Here is a 26,399-nt window from a genome sequence, read left to right on the forward strand (position 1 = left end):
TCAGATTTGGCAGAAATAAGATTGCTAAGATAGATGTGTGCAGTTACAAAAAATTAATAATAATAAAAGAGACATTCAGAGGTATAACAAAAGTGGGAGACATATCCACTGCAAGTATATCTATGTAAGACTGAAGACTCTAAGAAAGACTGAATATGTGGGAAGAGAAAGTGAGGGGGGTTAAAGCAGAGGCAGATGGATAAAATAAAAAAAGGTCTGAAAGAATGTACAACCCCAGTTCCAATGAAGTTAGGACGTTGTGTTAAACGTAAATAAAAAGAGAATACAATGATTTGCAAATCCTTTTCAACTTATATTCAATTGAATACACTACAAAGACAAGATATCGAATGTTCAAACTGATAAACTTTATTGTTGTTTTGTAAATCTTCACTCATTTTGAATTTGATGCCTGCAACACGTTCCAAAAAAGCTGGGACAGGAGCATGTTTACCACTGTGTTATATCACCTTTCCTTTTAACAACACTCAATAAGCGTTTGGGAACTGAGGACACCAATTGTTGAAGCTGTGTAGGTGGAATTCTTTCCCATTCTTGCTTGATGTACAACTTCAGTTGCTCAACAGTCCGGGGTATCCGTTGTCGTATTTTGCGCTTCATAATGTGCCACACATTTTCAATGGGAGATAGGTCTGGACTGCAGGCAGGCCAGTCTAGTACCTGCACTCTTTTACTACGAAGCCACGCTGTTGTAACACATGCAGAATGTGGCTTCGCATTGTCCTGCTGAAATAAGCAGGGACATCCCTGAAAAAGACGTCGCTTGGATGGCAGCATATGTTGCTCCAAAACCTGTATGTACCTTTCAGCATTAATGGTGCCTTTACAGATGTGCAAGTTACCCATGCCATGGGCACTAACACACCCTCATACCATCACAGATGCTGGCTTTTGAACTTTGTACTGATAACAATCTGGATGGTCCTTTTCCTCTTTGGCCCGGAGGACACGACATCCATGATTTCCAAAAACAATTTGAAATGTGGACTCGTCAGACACTTTTACACTTTGCGTCAGTCCATCTCAGATAAGCTCGGGCCCAGAGAAGCCGGTGGCGTTTCTGGGTGTTGTTGATATATGGCTTTTCGCCTTGTATGGTAGAGTTTTAACTTGCACTTGTAGATGTAGCGACGAACTGTGTTAACTGACAATGGTTTTCTGAAGTATTCCTGAGCCCATGTGGTAATATCCTTTACAGAATGATGTCGGTTTTTAATGCAGTGCCGCCTGAGGGATCGAATGTCATGGGCATCCAGTGTTGGTATTCGGCCTTGCCGCTTACGTGCAGAGATTTCTCCTGATTCTCTGAATCTTTTGATGATATTATGGACAGTAGATGATGAAATCCCTAGATGCCTTGCAATTGTACGTTGAGAAACGTTGTTCTTAAACTGCTGGACTATTTGCCCATGCAGTTGTTCACAAAGTGGTGAACCTCACCCCATCCTTGCTTGTGAGCGACTGAGCCTTTTAGGGATGCTCCTTTTATACCCAATCATGTCAAACAACTGTTTCCAATGAACCTGTTCACCTGTGGAATGTTCAAAACAGGTGTTTTTTGAACATTCCTCAACTTTCCCAGTCTTTTGCTGCCCCTGTCCCAGCTTTTTTGGAATGTGTTGCAGGCATCAAATTCAAAATGAGTGAAGATTTGCAAAACAATAATAAAGTTTATCAGTTTGAACATTCGATATCTTGTCTTCGTAGTGTATTCAATTGAATATAGGTTGAAAAGGATTTGCAAATCATTGTATTCTGTTTTTATTTACATTTTACACAACGTCCCAACTTCATTGGAATTGGGGTTATAGTTTGACTGAGGAGAATATGCTGGACTAAGCTGTATGGAGATGGTTAACCCCACATAGAAGTGGGAAAAGATTAGGAAGAAGAAGATTCTTTCCTTTAAGTCAGCTAATTCAGTTAGACCAAACTGTCTGGGGGGCTGTTGGGGACTGAGTACAGGCAATGAAACTTAAAACACTACTGCAACAATATGACTTCCGCATAATCTTTCATTCCACAACAGAAAACAAATTAGGACAAAATATTTAGGGTAAAGGGAAGTTATGTAATGCAAAATTCTGGAATGTTTAAAAATATACTACTTACATCTCTATGCGTGGACTTGGGTCTCTAGAAAGAAAAAATAATTTAGTTAGAAATGCATAATACCTTTATACAAACTTTGTTTCTTCCTGTTTACTTTCAAATGTCACTTTACCATGTGTTGCTTTATACATATCTAATGAAATACATAAAAAAGATGTGTTACTCACTCATAACTATCTGTATATTTCATTCTCCTGTAGAACTTGGCAAGTTTAACAGATACAATAATGCTTGGCAAGAGAAACATCAAGCACCACCCTAAGCTGTACCAAAATGCATTCTGGTAGAAAGAAAACAAAAATAACAATACAATCAGGCAAATGTTTTGACTGGAATAAATGTAGCATGGATATATAATTCAATGTTTAAGTGAGCTCTGCACAGGTCTAAATTTCAAGATTTCGTCAATGACTTTTTTTCACTCTTACCCTTTTCCACTATTTCCCAATAATGTTTACACAATCTGAAGGTTGTCAAAAAGCACTTGAATAGTTCTTTTCATTTTTAAACACTGAGTCACATATATTTAAAATCAACTTAATGATGAAACGATATGTTAGTATGCCAACTTTCAATGAATAAGTCAAAAATACAAAAGACAACCTATTGTGATAGATGACTATCAAGTCAACTTGAAAGGCAACCAGGAGAACAGAAATAGTCTATAAAAAAAGGGTGAAAACTGAGAGGTCAGCCACACCGCAAATAAAGCCAAAATGAGAGTTAAAAAATCAAAGTCAAAATAACGCAAGTGGATAACCAGAAAGGCTTTTAGAAAATTTGAGTTTTTGAAAAAAAAATCCAGAAAACTGACCATTTAACCAGTTGCATGATGATCATCGGGGGTTGAGACCCATGACCCTGCTATTAACAATGGCTGAAGCAATCCAGCACCGGGCTTACAAAATAGAGATGCCCGCAAAAAACAAAATGGTATCTGAAACAAGTCAAAATAGACATTCATAACATATAGTCATTTCATAACAAAAATTATGTTTTGCAAGGTTTTTGGGATCAATAAAGTACAGCTTATCTGAGAGTCAAAACACCAGTTTTTGACAAGAACAGGCCATTCAGCCCATCATAGTTTGTTGATTTGTATTCACCCATATTGTTATATGTATCTACAATCTGTTAAGTGGAAACACTTCCAAAAGATTTGTTTGAAATTTACCTTGATCAAGACAAATCACTATTTTTTGCATATTCTGATTTGTCCTAAAATGGTAACTTTTTTTTTTTTAAGTGACAGGATATGCTGTAGAAATCTCATATAATTTACCATTATATTCAGTGTTCGCAATATGTTATTATCCATTCTATACATTGTGATAGACGGCCGGCAGTTCAATCCGGCCGGGACGTCCCAGAACTAAAAGAGTGGAGAAGAGCATAATTTCCAGGACACTAGGTGTCAGCTCCCCTGGATGGTAAATGTACCCCGGATTCCCACAGGGCATCACGGGACATGGAGTCCATTTTCTCAGCCCTGTTGGGTGCCGTGGGTGCTGCCAGGGAGAGCTCATAAAGGACCTGGGCTCCTACTTTTCTTATAACCTGGAAGTACTTCGGAGTCACGAGGAAGTACTCACGAGGGAGTCACTGTTTAAAGGACTGATGCAGACCCTGCATGAGTTGGGTGGTTGGGTAACAAAGCTGCTGGGAGTGGAGGTTTATTGATTATTGTTATTAATTATTAAATATTGTGGAATTGTGGCGAGTCTGGTGCTTTGTGCACTTTATTTGAAGAAAATATTAAATTCTTCTTGGTGCTTTTAAACGTGTGTCCTGGACGTCTGTCACAGTTTCACAGGGCAGGGAGCAAAAGTTGGTCTGCTAAGGTCACCAAAACATCTTGATAGAAGTCTTAGAAAAAACAGAAAATCAAAAGTCTGCAGTGGCAGAATGAGAGCAGCAACAAGTCAGGATATTCAATAACGGCTTTGATTACACAGGTCAACAAGAATTTTGCTACTGAAGTCTTTCACCTTTACTTTAACAGGTTTCACTTGCTGACTCCAAATCTGAAAACCGTTTTTCTCCAGCACGTCCCGTTGGACAACTAGGGTGACTGGACAGTAAAGGCGGATAACCATTTTGATAAATACCGGTAATTCCACTAGGGATGCCATTGAGATAAATGATTTCGCCACACATTACAAACAGCTGCGAGTTGTTTACCTTGTCGTTATTTTTTTTTTAATGATTAATTTTTAATTAGCAGAAAAAATGTGTTACTGATTACCAAGTCTTATATGACTCTAAAGCATAATGACACAACTCAGACATGACACTGCAGTAGGTAGAGGTTTTAATGTTAAACATAACATTGCATTTCATGCAATGCATTTAAGAAATAAGTTTGGTCTTGAGAAAAGTGAAGATAAAATTAAGGAAGGTGTTTTTGTTGGTCCTGAAATCTGTGAACTGATGCTTGAAAATGAGTTCAAAAGGAAACTGAAGTCAACTGAATCAGCAGCATAGTAAGCATTCGTGCGGGTTGTCCAGAATTTTCTTGGCAGTCACAGAGCAAAGAATTCTGCTGAGCTTGTGGAGAACCTGCTGAAAGCGTATCAGCTTATGGGAGCCAGAATTTCACTAAAGATGTAGCTTTTACATTCTCATCTCGACTTTTTTCCAACAAATCTTGGCAATGTCAGCGATAAGCATGGGGAAATATTTCATCAAGTTATAAAGGTGATGGAAAACCGATATCAGGGAAAATTCACTCCGAGCCTGATGGGAGACTACTGTTGGTTCATGCAAAGAGAGAAGGATGTGCAGTACAAGCGCAAAAGTGACTGCCTCAAACATTTTGGAGCATGCTGACCTCACTTTTATATTGAGGCAAAATGACATATGTTTTAACATGTCTCTGGTATTGTCTTCTGGTTTGTTTTCAGAATAAACACATCACAACAATTTTGGTGGGACAGAGTTAAAACTCCAGATATCATGTTGATATATTAATATTCAAAAGTGTCAAAACGTCAGTGATGTGTATTTAAAAAACCTGACGTACTAGCTTTATTCTGATTTCATATACGGAATCAGTGTAAAAAACTTAATACTTAACTTAAAAACCAGTAGTAAACAAAAAATATTTTTCATTAAGAAACTGGTTGGTATGAAATTGGCTGGAGTTAGACTTTCCAATTTAGCTGGTCAACTGCTGGCTAGTTTCACATCACATTTCTGTTTGGCTGCCATTTAATGAAGAAATGAATAAATTCACATGACTGAATCTTTAAAAACAGGGCTATTGAATTTAAGGGAAAATGAGTTAATTATCAGTGAAAACTGCTCGCTGATTAGGAAAAGGGTTAGAATGAAAACCTGCAGCCACTGTGGCCCACCAAGACCGGAGTTGGATACCCATGGACTAAGCAATCTATAGAAGCAATTAAAAAGGCAAATAAAATGTTAGGTTATATCATGTAAACTGTTGAATTTAAGTCAAGTGATGTTATGCTCAAACTATATAATGCATTAGTGAGACTGCATCTGGACTACTGTGTGTAGTTGTGTTCACCACAGTACAAGAAAGACATAGCACCAAATGTGCACAGGAAAGCAACCAAGTGCATCCCATGTCCTACTCTAACAGACTCGGGGAATTACAGCTGCTTAGTCCTGAGCAGAGGAGACTGCATGGGTATCTAATCCAGGTATCTAAAATCCTCCAAGACATCGATAAAGCAGATCCAGAAACATTCTTTCAGCTTATGGATGAATCACGTACTTGAAGACATCAATGAAAATTAAGTGGAAGTGCATTTAAAACTGAAGCCAGGAAGCACTTCTTTTATACAGAGAGTTGTGTGACCATGGAACAAACTACAAGACATGTAATTGAAGCAGAAACCTTGATAACCTTTAAGAAGAATCCAGATGAGATATTGGGACAGCTTAGCTATTAGCTAAATAAATAGGCTTGATGGACCGAATGGTCTCCTCGTTTGTCAAATTTCTTATGTTCTTATGAGTACAGGACATGCCCTACTCAAATAAAGAAAGATCAAGCTTGTTCAAGTCTTGATGAGAGAACATAATCCATTTCTATATTGTTTGAATCTGTTTGATCTGTTGATGCAGTCGTGGGAAGCCATAGCCTATCCTTGAAGAAGGCAAGGTATGAGGCAACCTCAAAACTGATGCCAGTACTCTGACAGGTACGCCCACATACAGTTAGGTCCATAAATATTTGGACAGAGACAACTTTTTTCTAATTTTGGTTCTGTACATTACCACAATGAATTTTAAATGAAACAACTCAGATGCAGTTGAAGTGCAGACTTTCAGCTTTAATTCAGTGGGGTGAACAAAACGATTGCATAAAAATGTGAGGCAACTAAAGCATTTTTTAACACAAATCCCTTCATTTAAGGGGCTCAAAAGTAATTGTGCAAATTAAATAACTGGAAATAAAATGTTCATTTCCAATACTTGGTTGAAAACCCTTTGCTGGCAGTGACAGCCTGAAGTCTTGAACTCATGGACATCACCAGATGCTGGGATTCCTCCTGTTTAATGCTCTGCCAGGCCTTTACTGCAGCGGCTTTCAATTGCTGTTTGTTTGTGGGCCTTTCTGTCTGAAGTTTAGTCTTCAACAAAGTGAAATGCATGCTCAATTGGGTTAAGATCAGGTGACTGACTTGGCCATTCAAGAATTTTCCACTTCTTTGCTTTAATAAACTCCTGGGTTGCTTTGGCTGTATGTTTTGGGTCATTGTCCATCTGTATCACAAAACGCCGCCCAATCAATTTGACTGCATTTAGCTGGATTTGAGCAGACAGAATGTCTCTGAACACCTCAGAATTCATTCGGCTGCTTCTGTCCTGTGTCACATCATCAATAAACACTAGTGTCCCAGTGCAACTGGCAGCCATGCACGCCCAAGCCATCATACTGCCTCCACCGTGTTTTACAGATGATGTGGTATGCTTTGGATAATGAGCTGTTCCACGCCTTCTCCATACTTTTTTCTTGCCTTCGTTCTGGTAGAGGTTGATCTTGGTTTCATCTGTCCAAAGAATATTTTTCCAGAACTGTGCTGGCTTTTTTAGATGTTTTTAGCAATGTCCAATCTAGCCTTTCTATTCTTGAGGCTTATGAGTGGCTTGCACCTTGCAGTGCACCCTCTGTATTTACTTTCATGCAGTCTTCTTTTTATGGTAGACTTGGATATCAATACGCCTACCCCCTGGAGAGTGTTGTTCACTTGGTTGGCTGTTGTGAAGGGGTTTCTCTTCACCATGGAAATGATTCTGCGATCATCCACCACTGTTGTCTTCCGTGGACATCCAGGTCTTTCTGCATTGCTGAGTTCACCAGTGATTGCTTTCTTTCTCAGGATGTACCAAACTGTAGATTTTGCCACTCGTAATATTGTAGCAATTTCTCGGATGGGTTTTTCTGTTTTCGCAGCTTAAGGATGGCTTTTTTCACCTGCATGGAGAGCTCCTTTGACCGCATGTTGTCTGTTCACAGCAAAATCTTCCACATGCAGGCACCACACCTCAAATCAACTCCAGGCCTTTTATCTGCTTAATTTATAATGACATAACAACGGACTTGCCCACACCTACCCATGAAATAGCCTTTGAGTCAATTGTCCAATTACTTTTGAGCCCATGAAATGAAGGGATTGTGTTAAAAAATGCTTTAGTTGCCTCACATTTTTATGCAATCATTATGTTCACCCCACTAAATTAAAGCTGAAAGTCTGCACTTCAACTGCATCTGAGTTGTTTCATTTAAAATTCATTGTGAATTTTGTACTAATCAACATAATGAGCACATCTTTGGCATGTGGGAAGAAAATCCAGAGAAAAATACACATACACACAGAAATGTGTAATCTACACAGAGAGTATACAGACCCAGTATTTGGAGTTACAGTATAAGGCAGCAACACTAACCACTCTGCCCTTGGGATCTAATTCAAGCTTTCAAACTCAGAAAGGCATCATCAAGGTATATAAATCTTCATTCAAAATAGGAGGTGTTACTTCAGTAATCAAGCACACGAGATAGGAGCTACAACACGCGGGTAATCTTCCTGTTTTAGCTCCCATCTTCATATTAGAAGAACACCAGTGGCTCAGATTCACTGCTATGACAGACCAGGAGAGCGTGAGGAAGTGCAAGCCAAAGTCTGGTGTTAAATGATCTAAACATCATGTGACATCCAACCTCTGCTCCTTAGGGTCAAGCTGACAGACATGGGAGTAGATTCATACCTGGTGGCATGGATCGTGGACTATCTTAAAGACAGACCTCAGTATGTGCGTCTCGGGAACTGCAGGTCTGACATTGTGGTCAGCAACACAGGAGCGCCGCAGGGGACAGTACTTTCTCCGGTCCTGTTCAGCCTATATAAATAGGACTTCCAATACAACTAGGAGTCCTGCCACGTGCAAAAGTTTGCTGATGACACTGCTATCGTGGGCTGCATCAGGAGTGGGCAGCAGGAGGAGTACAGGAACCTAATCAAGGATTCTGTTAAATGGTGTGACTCAAACCACCTACAACTGAACACCAGCAAAACCAAGGTGCTGGTGGTGGATTTTAGGAGGCCCAGGCCCCTCGTGGACCCCGTGATCATCAGAGGTGACTGTGTGCAGAGGGTGCAGACCTATAAATACCTGGGAGTGCAGCTGGATGATAAATTGGACTGGACTGCCAATACTGATGCTCTGTGTAAGAAAGGACAGAGCCGATTATACTTAGAAGGCAGACTTCCTTAAACATCTGCAATAAGATGTTACAGATGTTCTACCAGACGGTTGTGGCGAGCGCCCTCTTCTACGCGGTGGTGTGCTGGGGAGGCAGCATAAAGAAGAGAGACGCCTCACACCTGGACAAAGTGGTGAGAAAGGCAGGCTCTATTGTAGGCATGGAGCTGGACAGTTTGACATCTGTGGCAGAGCGAAGGGCACTGAGCAGGCTCCTGTCAGTCATGGAGAATCCACTGCATCCACTAAATAGTATCATCTCCAGTTAGAGGAGCAGCTTCAGCGACAGACTGCTGTCACTGTCCTGCTCCACTGACAGACTGAGGAGATTGTTCCTCCCCCACACTATGCGACTCTTCAATTCCACCCGGGGGGGAAGGGGTAAACATTAACATTATACAAAGATATTGTCTGTCTGTATACCTGCATTGTTATCACTCTTTAATATTTTCTTTATCAGTATGCTGCTGCTGGAGTATGTGAATTTCCCCTTGGGATTAATAAAGTATCTATCTATCTATCTATCTATCTATCTATCTATCTATCTATCTATCTATCTATCTATCTATCTATCTATCTATCTATCTATCTATCTATCTATCTATCTATCTATCTATCTATCTATCTATCTATCTATCTACAAGCATGTTATGCGGTAAGCCTGATCCTGCAGAGTAAAACAAATTACTTTGCCCTTGATTTACTGTTTATAAGACGCAGGAAAGCAGCTATAGAGCTGTCCTTGCGCCGCTGCCGTTACAGATGGCGAAACACTAGCGACCCTGAGCACAACAGCATATATATTTTCCCCATATTCGTTATTACGAAATTTCTGTTATAATGAAATATTTCTATGAACCCATGAATATTGTTAAAACAGGATTCCACCCGTATTAGCCATCATTTATGAACAGACTATATATGAGATAATGGAATAATTGAGCAATTACTTAAACAAACAAACAAGAACAAAAGAATGGTCTTTCTCTTTATAAACTTTGTGAAGATGACAGTTAAGTTATGCTTATTGAAAAGGAAATGTAAATAGTATACAGTTGGACCAATTTTAACAATGTTTATGTTCAGTTTAATATTATAGAAAATATGATAATTCACTGTCTTGAACTTACCAAGGAGTTAACAACATTTTTACAGACAACTGTCTCAATAGAATCTACAGCATTGGTAAAAGGTTTGCAACGGGCAACATCTTGAGTGACCTAGAACAGCAAAAAAACAATTTTATTGTAAACACTTTCTTTGCCAAGATTTGGTTTTAAATCCTCCTGTTTGTAGTCCATGTTGAGTTTGTATATCTGGACACCACCATATCCCTCTCATATCTCAAATACACAGATTAATTAATAGATTAATTGGTGGCAATAAATTAGCCTGGTATGAGTTATAAGTATTTGCATGAGCGAACCCTAATGGAATTAATAGCCTGTCAAGTACTGGTTCTGGCCCTGTGCTCCGTGATGCATACCCATTTTTAGTTAGATGTTTATTCTACATTTCATATAAGTTATAAGATTTTTACACTTAACAAACTCTGAAATAACTTCACATTCTTCTCCAATATGTTGTACGATAATAATAGTATTTGTGAGCATGCAATAGTTGATGAAGTCTGCCCTTTATAACACCTGTTTGGTTCTGTGAAATTATAGATGTCAGTGTTTTATCCTGATAGATAGCAAGTGGTTTTGCTTAAACCATTCTGCCTGTATTTAAATGTGAAACAGGTCAATAAGATACACAATTAATTTTACTAAAAAAAAGATATAGAGGGAGGCTAGAGTTGTTGTTTGTATCTCATTGCTCAAAGCATATGACACGACAACTTCACACCATTATGGTAATTCATAGTTTTGATACATTTGTAAATTAAATTTTTTCATGTATTACCCTAGTCCTGGAGACCTTTCATTATAGTACCAACAAATTCAGATTATGTTAAATTATATATTAAATTCAGTAGCAAGATGATAAACTTTCAGTTTTTGTCAATATACCACATATTTTGTTACCAACATACATTAGAAGTCCTTCTGTCAAACACAACAATAAATTAATTCATTGTTTTGCGAACATAATGTAGGATTAAAAAAATCTTCATCTTCTACTTTTACATGGTTTTGGAAAAGAAATATTTGAATACAATCTATAATCAGGGGTAATATGAAGTTTATTTTAGCACTAGAATGATAAAGTACTTTCCTCTTCTTCTGGAATTCCTACAATAAGTCATTTGTGATTCATGGATCAATTTCCAATTACCACAATATAACAATCATGTCATATTACAAACCTTAAACATACTTAAACAAAACAAATAACTTACAGCCATTTATTTCTGGGGCTACAACAGAAGGATTTATAAAATTTGTGTCTCTGTAACCCTAACTGGATTCCCATTCAAAGGACAATGAGTCAGAGAAAAGTACCTATCCCTGTATAACCAGACAACTTCAAAACAAAAGTCCAACATATCTGAACCAACAAATATACAGTACAACAAAAAATAGTCAGTGCAAAAGGAAGTCATGTTATTTTGTTCTCAAAGAACATACACATCTGTTTCTGAACTAATTTCATAATGGGATAAAAGTGGCATTTTGATATGTGTTTATCCGGTACTGTATCATCACCACTGTAAATGATTTTCATATATAGGTTTTACACGCATTTTTCTCACATATCATTGTGCCTTCCAAAGTAAGTTTTTAAATCCAAAATAAGTTTTAACTCAATACTAGCAATTCTGTAAAAAAGCTACCATTTTCAGGATTTTGGTACTGACTTGGTACTGAAGTATTGGCTCGAGATTTCCCTAATATCACATGCAATGTCTAATAGATTTTACTAATTAAACTCTTGTGTGTGAAATGTCTCAGTATACACAAACTGTGGCAGTTCTCTAGTCTGTATATACTAACCAACCAACCAACCAACTGCAAAGACTGCCATTTATTTTGTTTAGAAACTTGCTAAAAAACCTTTACTGTATATTATAGCATACTATCTAAATAAAAAAACTATTGGTATGCATAGCATTTTAATTAATTAAATTTTTACCTATACCAAATCTAGACAGTGTAGGTTAATCATGTGGGACACTGCAACACTGACACATACTTTACACGTCTTAAACAACTATTATCATACACTGAGTCAAGCTGCCATTTCTGTACTACCTCACACTGTGCTGTATTATCTATATCTATTATTAATTTATTATATTACATATTCATTGACTATATTTATGTATCTAGACTGCACAATACCATATATTGCATCAATGTTCATATTGCTTACTACACGTCAATATTGCTGCTACTTCTTTGTCATGTCTTTGCACAATGTCTTGTCTAGTTTGTGTTTTAATTTTAATCTTAATTTTTAATTTTAATTATAAATTTTAATTTCAATTCTTAATTTTTTTACTTGCACTTCATGTTGTAACACTGTGGACCCTGAGCTTCGCAATTTCGTCTATCTGTATACTTGAGATGAGATGACAATAAAGTTCGCTTTGACTTTGACTTTACTATGAATGAATGCAAAAAAGTGCTATCAAAATACATCATATATGCATATATATTTCTGACAATAAACTGGACAACATATTTAGAGTCAGTTAACAAGAAATAAATGGTTGGTATGTATTCATTTTAAAGGTTAAAATACAGTTAGGTCCATAAATATTTGGACAGAGACAACTTTTTTCTAATTTTGGTTCTGTACATTACCACAATGAATTTTAAATGAAACAACTCAGATGCAGTTGAAGTGCAGACTTTCAGCTTTAATTCAGTGGGGTGAACAAAACGATTGCATAAAAATGTCAGGCAACTAAAGCATTTTTTTAAAACAATCCCTTCATTTCAGGAGCTCAAAAGTATTGGACAAATTAAATAACTGGAAATAAAATGTTCATTTCTAATACTTGGTTGAAAACCCTTTGCTGGCAATGACAGCCTGAAGTCTTGAACTCATGGACATCACCAGATGCTGGGTTTCCTCCTTTTTAATGCTCTGCCAGGACTTTACTGCAGCGGCTTTCAGTTGCTGTTTGTTTGTGGGCCTTTCTGTCTGAAGTTTAGTCTTCAACAACTGAAATGCATGCTCAATTGGGTTAAGATCAGGTGACTGACTTGGCCATTCAAGAATTTTCCACTTTTTTGCTTTAATAAACTCCTGGGTTGCTTTGGCTGTATGTTTTGGGTCATTGTCAATCTGTATCATGAAACACCGCCCAATCAATTTGACTGCATTTAGCTGGATTTGAGCAGACAGTATGTCTCTGAACACCTCAGAATTCATTCGGCTGCTTCTGTCCTGTGTCACATCATCAATAAACACTAGTGTCCCAGTGCCACTGGCAGCCATGCATGCCCAAGCCATCATACTGCCTCTACCGTGTTTTACAGATGATGTGGTATGCTTTGGATAATGAGCTGTTCCACGCCTTCTCCATACTTTTTTTTGCCATCATTCTGGTAGAGGTTGATCTTAGTTTCATCTGTCCAAAGAATGTTTTTCCAGTACTGTGCTGGATTTTTTAGATGTTCTTTAGCAAAGTCCAATCTAGTCTTTCTATTCTTGAGGCTTATGAGTGGCTTGCACTTTGCAGTGCACCCTCTCTATTTACTTTCATGCAGTCTTCTCTTTATGGTAGACTTGGATATCGATACGCCTACCCCCTGGAGAGTGTTGTTCACTTGGTTGGCTGTTGTGAAGGGGTTTCTCTTCACCATGGAAATGATTCTGCGATCATCCACCACTGTTGTCTTCCATGGACGTCCAGGTCTTTTTGCGTTGCTGAGTTCACCAGTGATTGCTTTCTTTCTCAGGATGTACCAAACTGTAGATTTTGCCACTTGTAATATTGTAGCAATTTCTCGGATGGGTTTTTTCTGTTTTCGCAGCTTAAGCATGGCTTCTTTCACCTGCATGGAGAGCTCCTTTGACCGCATGTTGTCTGTTCACAGCAAAATCTTCCACATGCAAGCACCACACCTCAAATCAACTCCAGGCCTTTATCTGCTTAATTTATAATGACATAACAACGGACTTGCCCACACCTACCCATGAAATAGCCTTTGAGTCAATTGTCCAATTACTTTTGAGCCCATGAAATGAAGGGATTGTGTTAAAAAATGCTTTAGCTGCCTTACATTTTTATGCAATCATTGTGTTCACCCCACTGAATTAAAGCTGAAAGTCTGCACTTCAACTGCATCTGAGTTGTTTCATTTAAAATTCATTGTGGTAATGTACAGAACCAAAATTAGAAAAAAGTTGTCTCTGTCCAAATATTTATGGACCTAACTGTAATATTCTATGGTATGTTATTTCAGTCCAAAAAAATGAGTCCATGGTACTATAATGGCTCACCATGGACTTGGGATACAGAACACCAGATAACTTATTTTTGTAAACACAACACATATTTGGATATACAGAAAAGTAATGTAGCTGTCTGAGTTTTTAAAGAGCAAAATTAAGCTGTTCAGCACAGAGCAAGCCTCCTGATGCCAATATGTTAAAAACAGCATGCACATGCAGAATTCTTCCCATACCTTCCTACTCCATCTAGTGGACAGAAAAAACAATTCAATGCTCTTAGCATATATAATAATTAATACTTCACTGTAAGCATCTGCTGGTTTAGAATGAAATTATATTTTAAATGACCTCACATACATAGATTAAATCTGTTCTGATATCTTTTAGTGCTTTTCTGAGCAATAAATAATTTGCAGTAATCAGTTAATTAAATGATGCATTGTCAATTGCAGTTTGCTTACGGACAGCAGAACATCAATAATCAATTTTAATATTTGTAGGATATTATTATTGTATGTTAGTTGAGAAAAATAAATTCTATTTTCTGATGTCACTTTTCCAATTACTTAGTAACAGAGAACCTAAGCCTCTCCTGAATAGTGCTTACACACAAAGAGTATATAATGGTAATGCAGGTTTTCCCAAGAATGTTTTATATGATGAGACTAGGTGAATACGATTCAAATTCAGTGTGATGCTGTTGTAAAACTAATTGCTTCCTATACAGATAATGAAGGATAACATTTTTTAAATGTCTATCCCCCAACAATTATATTTTCCTTTGGTACTAATCACATAAGTTTCAAGGTTACAGGTATCCCAAATTATTTCATTCCTAAACTGACATTTCCTTTGTGATCTGGGCTTCTTGACTCCAGCCTCAACCAAATCCTTCTCCTCAGTAGACTTTAACTCAAATTCATTATAGAAATTTATTAATATTTGCTTATTACACCATAATTCTGTAAACAACTGGGTGTTGTAAAATTTATAGCATTATTTCACGAGTATAATCAAATATAAAAAAGTTCCTGATTTATTTCAGCACTTAAAAGATTTACATATTTATAATTTAGTTATCGAGCCACTTTGAACCAAGTACTTCCTGCTTTCCATAGTCAAAGGCTAGTCACTGTTTATAAACTAAGATACAATTCTCTGTTTACATTTTCATACATAATTATATTCTAGTAAACATATTCTAACTTGTGACTGTATTATTAATTCCAGACAACCCCAGGTCATCTATATAGCAAATGAAAATCATGACTACATTAACATGAGCATTCACATTTACAAATAAAATATGATAGCTTACTGTTTTTTGTACCCATGTCAGGTATGTCTGGAAATATCCTAACTGACAATCCAAAAACTCTCGACTTTCCTTAAATATAATTTAAAAAAATCAGTTAGTAAGCTTAATAGAAAAGATTAAACAGTTCATTCACCATAGCACTGGTTAAAGTATACAACTTAGCAAAATATTTCTGAATACAATACAATTCCTGTATAGCATACTGTATATAAATCATAATCAAATCTGATTTTACTGCTGTATTAAGAAAAGCCAAGGCCTTCTAATGTTTTCAATTTTTAATTTAGAAAACATGCTCATGTCAAGGCAGGGGCTGCAGCAAAGTTTTGTTTTTTTGTTTGGCAAATACTCTGTACCAGTCTCTGTAGAAAAAAAGATACAGAAAAAGACACTGCCCCTGCAGTAATTTTCTTTGCTCTGCTGTTACATAGAGTAGCACTTTGCCCTTTTGATATGTCTATCTGCAAAGTGTTTTATGAACTCTAATTGCTTTGAAAGGAAATATGGGAGTACAGCAAAGTCAATTAGCACAAGTCATAAAAAAACAGAAGTTAGTAGATAAACATTTACATAATTAAAACAATATAAATAGGATTTGTAGACATACTGCAACATCAGCAGCACAAATGGGGGGTGGGTTTAGAACCCTTTACAAAAGAGCTTGCAGTAAATAGATGTTATAATTTTAGTCTATAAAAAGTGTCAGTTGTCAAGATTTATTAAGTGTGACCAGCTTCTGAAAGACAACATTCTTCTGGATTTTGGAGAAAAAGAAGAAAGGAAAAGGTTGAAGATAATTTGTAGAAAAGAAATTTGTTAGGATTTAATAAATTATTAGTTAGGCCATTGATAGAAGCAGGTTTAAATAATTCATCTATGAATGAAAAATGTCACCATGGCTTATTTTTACATGAACTTATTTTGCCTTCGGACTAATTCTTCCTATTCAAATCATGTAAAATTCCTGTAAAAATGTACTGTGTGAAACTGAGCTCATTGCCTTGGATTATAAGACTTGGGTGACCTTCTCTGAAAACTATCAACACCATGATGTCTTTATAAAAATTGCTCCTGGGTTTGGAGCTCTTAACTTAGGCATTAATATTGCATCTGTGAGTAAGGTTGATTTTTATCATGCCTGTGTCAGGCAGGGAAAATAGGAGTTCTGCAATTTGATGACTTACAAAAAAAATCAAAAATCAAACTCCTTTTCCGTACATATATTTAAAGAGGTGTGCAAAAGTATTCAATCCCCTTGAACTAATCATAATTTTCTGTATAACAAAAGATCTGTACACATATTTATCCATTCAGTATTTTTAATGTGAACTCTTATGCTGTAACAATACATTTTCAAAGTCAAAATGTACCATTTTCTATGGATATTTACCTTTAAGTGTAAGTATTTAAACCCCTGTGCTTTGGAAGCTCCAGGTTTACACAAATGACAAATAGGTGCCAGTCCGTCCATCCATCCATTTTCCAACCCGCTGAATCCAAAACACAGGGTCACGGGGGTCTTCTGGAGCCAATCCCAGCCAACACAGGGCACAAGGCAAGAACCAATCCCAGGCAGGGTGCCAACCCACCGCAGATAGGTGCCAGTCATTTGACCACAATAAAACATAATCAGGTACTACTTGTGAGTCCGTTATACAGTATTTCTCTGGTCTTTGTTGGACTGAATACTTTTGTACACCACTGTATATTTTGAAATTCCATGTCAACTCCAAAAGTCAGCAAATGCTATTAATAGGGTCTATGTACCAGTCAACAATTTATGCACTGAACTGTTGCAAGAGATCTGCTAGACATACACCTTTGATTTTTTCATAGGCATTTTTCCATCTGTTTAATGCATTTGCTTACTTCTTTAATAATCTATCTGAATTAGTCGTCACTTTATCAGTCATAATAATCCTGATTTGAATGTCTGGGCGTTTCTTTTTAAAGTTACTTACACCCAATACCACTGTGAATTTGAATACCTAGAATCCTCCTATTAGTTAACTTGTAAGTCAGTCAAGGTTATATATATATTTATTAATGAAGACATATTGTCATTATAAATTGATTGTTGTTCCTATAGAATGGTATTGCCCTTCATTAATACTTCTCAAGTTACTATCTCTTTCTTACCTCTGTCTTCATATTTTGCTTATGTTCAGGCCTCACCCTTATGGTAGTTTTCTGTATGCATGTCCTCATACTTTTTTCAACAATGGCCTCCTTCATTATCAATCCCTCCCTTATATGTGTTTGAATCTCACTACAAACTTTGTCCTTGGCAACATCTATATTCCTGATTGCCTACTTCCAGCATCTTAGCAGGATGCAACACAACCAAGTGGTGTGCAGTATTAAGATCACTATATGACTTCTGACAAGATTGATCGATTCAGAGCAGTTTATCCAGGCAGCCAGGGAGATGCACTTGAGAGCATCCTAGAGCTTTGAAAACAGATAGACACTAGTGTCCTTTGCCAACAGTTAGGCTGAATTATTTGAGCATATATTAGCAAAACCAAAGCACCACTCAAATGGTGGTAAATTATCCAATGCAGATAATCTATTACCCTTTTTCTAAAAAATAAATCTGCTCATTACATGTCTCATTCACACTGTTTTCAGCTTGATTGTCACAGTTTCAGCAGTTCAATTTTATTTAAACTTTTAGTAACAACTACATACATAGTAAGTGGCAAGGCTGAGTATTGAATCCAGGTTGCTGGAGCTGTGAAGAAGTGAATCTAAACATTGCTGTACTGTTTTGCCCTCCAAAATAAATAAAAAATAAATAAAAATACTGCCTGACCGTGGTGTAAAGAAAGAGATTTCCTCACAATGTGTTTATTTTTTGTCATTTAATGTCAAAGTAATGTGTAGGTTAATCCTGTTTTCATATCATGCGAAAAATGGAATAATATTTAAATAACAACATTAAAAATTAAACCAAATACTGGAATTTAACCCTTAGGCAATGCATTTTAATACACTTCACAAATTAAAAAACATATTTTAAGCTTAAAGGGCAGAAAGTCCAATCAGTTTAAAAGTTTTTGTTTATTTTTTATTATACTTACAGCTTTCAAAATTGATGATCCATTTTGTTTTAATATATCCTGAGCGTTTAGTGCGTTTTGAATGGTAGAATTAATAATAGCCTGAAAAAATAAACAAAGTATTTAGGTCACAGAGAAAAGAATGTTTTACAAACTGTAACTTTATGCAAGGCATGTTTAAAGTACGTTTGAGTCACCTCTCACACACATACGCTTGGGAGAAGGTTGGTAGGATCAAATAATGTTATTTCTCAGCTTGATCAAAGGTTGGTGTTGTTAACCATCTCTCCTTTTGTCCCTCTGCAGACCAGCAGAAGAACCAACTAAACAGTGATGTCACTACAAACCTGCCCTCTGATGAAGTCACTTCTGCCCTTCTCTAATGACAACTTCCCTTTCAAGAACCCACCTACTGAAGACATTACTTCCTCTTCCGACCACCCTGGACCATCCCCTTCCTGTCTAAGTCATATAAATGCCTCTCTTCTACATTCTGTTTTCAGTTCCATTTTGAACTCCACTGTAACCATGTGTTTTCTTTTTTTGCTGCATTTTCAGTATATGGAACCCCAAACCTTTTTGTATCTCCTGCTTTCCTTTTTACACAATTTAACTGCCCTTTAAAAAATAATGTGACAAAACCTGCTCACATTTGAATCTTATTACTTTGAGAAAACATGTTCTGTATTTTTTTTTCTAAATGGAGCACAGGCAGGTGAAGTTACTTGCTCATGGTCACACAGTGTCAATATCAGGATCTGAAACTGCAAACTAAAGGTTTGAAATCTAAAGCCTTAACCACTACACTGCCTGGCATCTTGGGACTTAGGCATACTTAAATGTTGTAAAAAACTTTGCCTCATATAGACAAACTGCTCACCACATTTCTCAAAATTACACATGACCATTCCAGTGTACATAAAAGGCTATTTATGTGCAACATAGCAAATAAACATGACTGTTCCTTAGGAACAATAGGCACACAAACACATTAAATAATGTTTTGAAAATATGAGACTGAGATGCCACATGAAAGTTTTCTTTAAGTTGTCTACCATTTTAAGTGTAAAATTAAGCCTAAGACTGCTTAGTATGAGCCTCTGCCATTTTATTTACATTTACTGTATGAGACAAAAAATCTACTCTGTTTTTAAATTTGCATTTTGTGCTGATATAAATTTCATTTTAAATGTTTATAAAAAAGAAAAAATACACAGTCATATATACAACAAATCCATATAAACTGTTTTGATTCATCTTTAATAGAGAGTATGATTATTTTTAAGAATACATGCAATAAACATTTCTGGGTATTTTTGCTTTTATGTGTTTGTTTACATTTTACTGGTGATGTCATAATTGTAACCATTTTGTATATTAATGTTTCATGGGTACCAGCATTTTGGTGAGTTTGTTAACCACCTGATGCTGTTAAGCACATGGTGTGTGCACTGCATGATGCGACATCTTGGTGTCCATGTTAAAAAAAGACGGCCGTGCTGTCTGCAATATGTCTAAAAACTGCGGCAAAACAAAGGAGCAGTTTAGAATGAAACCTTTTGGTTTCTGTTTTTGTTAGTGACTTTGAACTTAGAGATCTCCCTTTAAACTAGATTAATAAGTTACTTTCAACGTTTAAGGAGTAAATTCCATTTGGGGGACCTGAGACAGGCCTTTGATATTGGATTAAACCCATTGGGATAACACCTTTTACATGCAGGCATAGGCAGCCTGACTGGTAAGTGAAGCCTTTTGGAGGCCTCACACCCCTTTATCATTACTGTTCTGACTACTTTTCATGACATTGTAAAAAAAGAATATTCATGTAATTTCTGGGGAAAAAAATTAAAAAACATGAAATTTTTTTTTGAAATTCAGCCATGTGCTTCACCTCACTGCCTGTCTCTCTCCATGACAACAATTCACCCCCAAGGGCATGGTTTACTCTACTGATTTTCCTCATTGAAAAATCATCTACTGTAGCTAGTCCTGCACAGGTAACTTGCTCTCTGTGTTCTGTAGACAACTATAAAATATTCTCAAAAAAATGTCACACAATCACTTAGTCTTTCACTATATGCAATGAAAATCACGACAAATCTGAGAAACTGTCAGAACTCTTGCTATTTCAGTCATTTACCACAGAAAGATTCTGCAGCATAGGATGATTGGATACATGGATACACAGACTTTGATGCAGGACTCCGTATTTCAGAAGGCTACAGTAGCAGCCGCGTTTGTTAGTGCTAAAAAGACAATTAAATATAATATAAAGATGATTTAAAATTGCTATAAATCACAACTCAGAACTCCCTTTATCGTATTATGGACTTCAATAAACATCCACTGACAAGCAGGGGTGGAAAATAATAAAGTACAATTACTTCATTACTGTACATATTAGGCACTTTTTTCACAGGTCTGTACTTTACTTAAGTAGATTATCTGTGGATACATTTGACTTTTACTCCACTACATTTTACAGCAAATACCTTGTCTTTGTGCTCCACAACATTTCTTACTTTTTACAGTCACGTGAACAGTTTGTTGCTTTAGAATGGATCTTTTTAGTGAATCATGGAAATTGATTTGTAAGCACAAACAAATCAATTCAGTAGAACTCCAAAGGAATGCTAAAACAATTTTGAGGCCATCGGCCCCTTTTGTTTAGAGCTGTGTTTCTTAAACCATAGGTTGCAGACATGCATGTGATGAGTCACTACATAATTGTGTGGTAAAATTAACCAAGTCTGTCCATCTGCAAATTCTATATCATGCGATAAACCACTCATTATTTCTCATACTATTTGCAGCAGTGCAGTTGGTGAAACAATGCTGTTGACATATCACAGAGAGCTTTCATTTCTGCAGGAATAAAATATAGTATATATTTCCACCTTCGATCTCACAACAGTGAAGACTGACAGCAAAGACATATATAAGAAAGGGGGAGACAGAGGAAACGACAGGCAGACAAGCTTGTGAGGTGAAGAGACTGTGGCACTAGTTTAAATGATGATCAATGATGTGACAATTTTCAGGCTTTTCTGAGAGGTGAGTCAATAGAGTGAGGATATATATATATATATAGTGCCATGGCAATTTTTTATAATAAGTGAAGTACCGGTGGTCATGGACGACTGGGTTGGTTTTTCATTATGTGTTCATCAATCTGGGAATGTAAAAGACATGTCTGTTTAACCACTGAGAACTGGAAGAAAACTAGATACACATTTCTAACTGGTCTGTTCACTGAATTTTTCAGCAAGATTTATCTTATCACCCACATAAAGCACCTATACTGTATATACTATATAAAATATATATGGCAGCACGAATTCCCACAGGGCCAGCCGGGAGTTGGAGTCTGGTACACCCTTGTTGGGTTTGTGGGGGCTGCCGGGGGAGCGGCAGAGACCTACAGTGGTATATATAACTCATTTAGATAATTGTTGTTAATGGTGGAGCTCATTTGAAAAACTTTATCTTCTTAATGTTGTTCAAGACAAAGTAAACAGGATACATTTTTAACTACTTCATTCTTTAACTGATACGATGAATCAGATAACAAAGTTAAGCGACCTTTCATACAATGCTTTCCAAAGTCATCACATCTTTGCGTCACATCCCAAGAAATTCATTCTCTCAGCTTACTAGAGTTTAAACCAAGCATTTTCACTGGCGGTGATACACCTCAGAATAGTAACAGTTGTTTTAGATTCAAGTCCAGTGCTGTGTGAAGTTTGCATGTTCTACTTGTATTTGCATGAATTTTCTCCTGGTGCTCGAAATTCCTCCCAAAGACCAAAGACAGACAGATTAGTTGAATTGCCAGTGCTGAATTGGCTTGTGTGTATGTTCACCCTGTGATGGGATGGCATTCTATTGTATTGACCCCCTTCTTTTGACACCCACTGCACGCCCAATCTACCTGGAAAGGGGTCTCTCTCTGAACTGCCTTTCCCAAGGTTTCTTCCATTTTTCCCTACTAGGTTTTTTTGGGAGTTTTTCCTTGTCTTCTTAGAGAGTCAAGGCTGGGGGGCTGTCAAGAGGCAGGGCCTGTTAAAGCCCATTGCGGCACTTCCTGTGTGATTTTGGGCTATACAAAAAATAAACTGTATTGTATTGTATTGTATTCTGTCCATTAATCGTTCCTGCCTTGCACCCTGTTTGCTGGGATAGGCTCCAGCTGCCCCATAACCCTACTCTAAATGAATAGATTTGGAATATGGATAAATACACTATTGGTTTCACAATTCTTTAGTCTCCTGCTTTTCTCATTTAGCAATATCCATGTAAGACAAACGAAGGAAACAAAAACATTTACTTTTTTATTATTTGGCCATTGTTATTTGTCTTTTTCTGTCTCGATTGTCACTACAATTGTTATATAATTATTATTATAATCCTCTTCTGGAGTCCCATTATAGTACCGATTTTCTAATATGAGTTACCAGATTAAAAATTTTAAGAACAACTCAACAGAGTAACAGAGGAGGGGATGCTGACGCACGCATGCTGTTGCTGCTCCTCCCTGTTAACAGTTTTCGTAAAATTCGTCTTAATCCTGCACTTTTTTTTTATTTCTTTATTGTATGAATAGTTTGTGGATGCAGCTGACTCGAATTATATGGATTTGGATTCATTTTTACGGACTTTATGAACTTTACCTTGACTGGGAACATCTGAATCTGTGGATCACGGGACGAGACCTACAAACATTTCTTTGTACCTGGAGATCTAGGAGCCTGGGATGATCTGTCTCCTTGATTATAGTTGCTTTGCAGGTCTGCTTTTGATTCATTTTATTGTGCTTTATGACTAAGAACTGATCTGATGTTCACTCCACCTGGCTTGTGGCTCTGGGGTGATCATGCCTGTAATACCCAGCGTTACTTGTTTGTGGCTGTATGTTGGAACCTCCAAATCCCACTACCTCCTCCTGCTATGCTTTCTGCTACTTTGCTATCGCCGCTCATCTGCGCTACCGCACCTGCCTGCCTCACCGGCTACGCTGTGCTGCTTCTCCACTGCTATCAGATAAGTATTGCTCAGTATCATGCTAAAATACTCTCGCGACAAACTCCTTCATATTAAATAGTTTGTCCAGAGCAAATGGTCTGAGTGGAATATCGTAAAAGACACCGGTATTTTGCGGAGCCCGAAATATGTACATCACGAGTCAGGTCACCACCACCGCCAGGTTGCGAATGAAAAGATCACAGGCAGCATTTACTCAGGAATACACCGTCCTACTAATGGCCCTGGAAATAGAAGTGTCAGTGTGCCAAATTTATAGTATGTGACAATAAACTCCGGTCATGACTCTGTGCAAAAAGAAGCCTCATTAACTAATATTGCATTGTTTAATTAGAGATCTCTTAATGGCAAAGCATTGATGCTGTCAGAATTCATCATTGACACCAAACTTGATATGCTGTGTTTAATGGAGACTTGTCAAAAACTGAATGAATTTACGTCTCTCACGGAGGCGACACCACCTGGTTACGCTTTCCTCACAGAGCCTCGTAGCTCAAGACAAGACGGAGGACTTGCAGTAATTGTCAGAGTGCAGTTAAACATCAGAAGAATCCCAATTGATTGTCCATTGTCTTTCGTGTGTCTGTGTCTGTCTCTTAAACTAATAACGGAATCAGGTCCTGTCTTACCTCATTGTTCTTTATCGTCCTCCAAAATACAATGCATCCTTCTTATCTGATCTGACTGAACTATTAACCCACTTAAGTTCCTTTTCCCAGAGAGTCATTCTTCTTTGAGTATTGATATTTAAATGCAAAGAATTATTATTGACATCCCAACATTTAAACTGAGAAATGAATTCCTATCCTTACTGGACTGTTTTGATGTGACACAACATGTTGATTTTCCCACCCACTCTGGTGGTCATATATTGGATCTTATCTGTACATGTGGACTATCTGGTGCCAACACTTACAGCACTGATTTGGGACTCTCTGACCATAAAGCAGTACTTTTCACTGTCTCATTACCTCTCCCTCCTCTTACATGTAAACGGCAAATTTCTTACAGAAACCTTAAAATATCTGTCCCTCTGTCCTTTCTGGATCCATTTCTGATCTTTTACTGTCTTCACCTATTCCATCAACACTAGATAGTATTGTTGACCACTATAACACAGCCCTTCATTCAGCATTTGATAAAACATAAGCAGGTTTGCTTTAAGCACTATCCTCCTTGGTATAATTCAGAATTGCGATCTATGAAAGCAGCTGGCCGACACCTTGAGAGAATGTCACGTAAGTCTGGCCTCACCGTGCACATCCAAGCTTTCTCTGACCACCAAAGAGTTTACAGAGAAGCACTAACTGCTGCCAAGAACACCCATTAAGGCAGAATAATAGAAAGTGGCCACGATAACCTAAGGGTTTTGTTCTCTGTAGTTAATGAACTACTCCAATCCGCAACTGGCCCAACAACCTCTTCTACTGAAGTCTGTGAGAAATTCCTCCACTTTTTCCATAACAAAATTAAAGATCTAAATAATTCAACTAACATAAATACATCACCTGTTTATATATTTCCCTATTTTCCCACTCCATCCAGCTCCTTCTCTAAGTTCTCACCAGTCACATCTGCTTTTGTTAATGACCTGCTTTATAAGATGAGGCCGACTACTTGTGTACTGGACCCTATCCCCAGCACACTACTTAAATCCTGCCTTCATGCCATAATCCCGACTATTACAACAATAATAAAGTCATCCTTTGACACTGGCTTTGTGCCCCTCATTTTTAAAACCGCTTCTGTAACCCCAATGTTAAAAAATCTGGTCTTGATGCTGACAATTTTAACAATTTTTGGCCTGACAATTTTAACAATTTTTGGCCTATTTCCCACTTACTTTTCTGTCAAAAGTTCTTGAGCATGTTGTAGCTTCCCAACTCACCAACTAATTAACTTCTAATAATTTGATGGAACCCTTTCAGTCTGGTTTCAGAGCACAGCACAGCTGTGAAACTGCTCTGCGACGGGTAACCAATGATTTGCTTATGGCAGCAGACTCTGGACAAACCAGCATATTAATTCTGTTAGACCTCAGTGCAGCATTTGACACTGTCAGACATGACATCCTACTGTCCAGAATGGAGAACATGCTGGGTATCTCTGGCACTGCCCTCCAGTGGTTCAAGTCCTATCTGACTGATAGCAAGAGTTTGTTAGTCTTGGCAACAGCAGGTCCAGCACAGCACCAGTCAGACAAGGAGTTCCTCAGGGCTCTGTCCTCGGCCCTCTTCTCTTCTTTATTTATATGCTTCCCCTTGGCCATATTATTCGTAGCTTTGGACTGGGTTATCATTTTTATGCAGAAGATACTAGACTCTATTTCAATGTTAAAAGTGGAACTTCATCAGAGCTTTCTCCGCTCACAACTTGCCTCAGTGAAATTAAAACCTGGATGGAGCAGAACTCTTTAAAATTAAATTGCAACAAAACTGAACTCCTGCAAATTGGGACTAAAATGCAACTTAATAAAATGAGCTCCTTCCCAGTCAATCTTGGCGGTAATCTCATCAGACCTGCCTCTACTGCAAAGAATCTTGGTGTCATTTTTGATTCCTCCCTTTCTTATTCCACCCACATAAATCACATTAAGCAACTTTCTTACTTTCACCTCCGTAACATATCATGTGTTCAGTTCTTCCTCTCCTTTTCTAATGCTGAGAAACTTGTCCATGCTTTTATCACATCCCGCATCAATTATTGTAATTCCCTGCTGGTAGGTGCCCCTTCTAACCTTATATTACAGCTCCAGC

The 26,399-nt window shown here is 37.4% G+C and overlaps 1 protein-coding gene across 1 annotated transcript in view; it reads right to left on the reverse strand.

Moving 5' to 3' along the window:
- The window catches only part of prom2 (prominin 2), a 170,540-nt gene that overhangs the window by 1,810 nt on the left and 142,331 nt on the right, over positions 1 to 26,399 (reverse strand). Inside the window, exons 20-24 of the mRNA XM_028795719.2 lie at positions 18,625 to 18,705; positions 15,542 to 15,610; positions 10,002 to 10,091; positions 2,301 to 2,413; positions 2,134 to 2,157 (exon numbers count right to left, since the gene is read on the reverse strand). Of these exons, the coding sequence (XP_028651552.2) occupies positions 2,134 to 2,157; positions 2,301 to 2,413; positions 10,002 to 10,091; positions 15,542 to 15,610; positions 18,625 to 18,705 (377 nt within the window). The remainder of the gene's footprint in view (positions 1 to 2,133; positions 2,158 to 2,300; positions 2,414 to 10,001; positions 10,092 to 15,541; positions 15,611 to 18,624; positions 18,706 to 26,399) is intronic.

The sequence above is a fragment of the Erpetoichthys calabaricus genome, chromosome 2 (assembly GCF_900747795.2).
Source record: "Erpetoichthys calabaricus chromosome 2, fErpCal1.3, whole genome shotgun sequence".
Classification (NCBI taxonomy): Eukaryota; Metazoa; Chordata; class Cladistia; order Polypteriformes; family Polypteridae; genus Erpetoichthys; species Erpetoichthys calabaricus.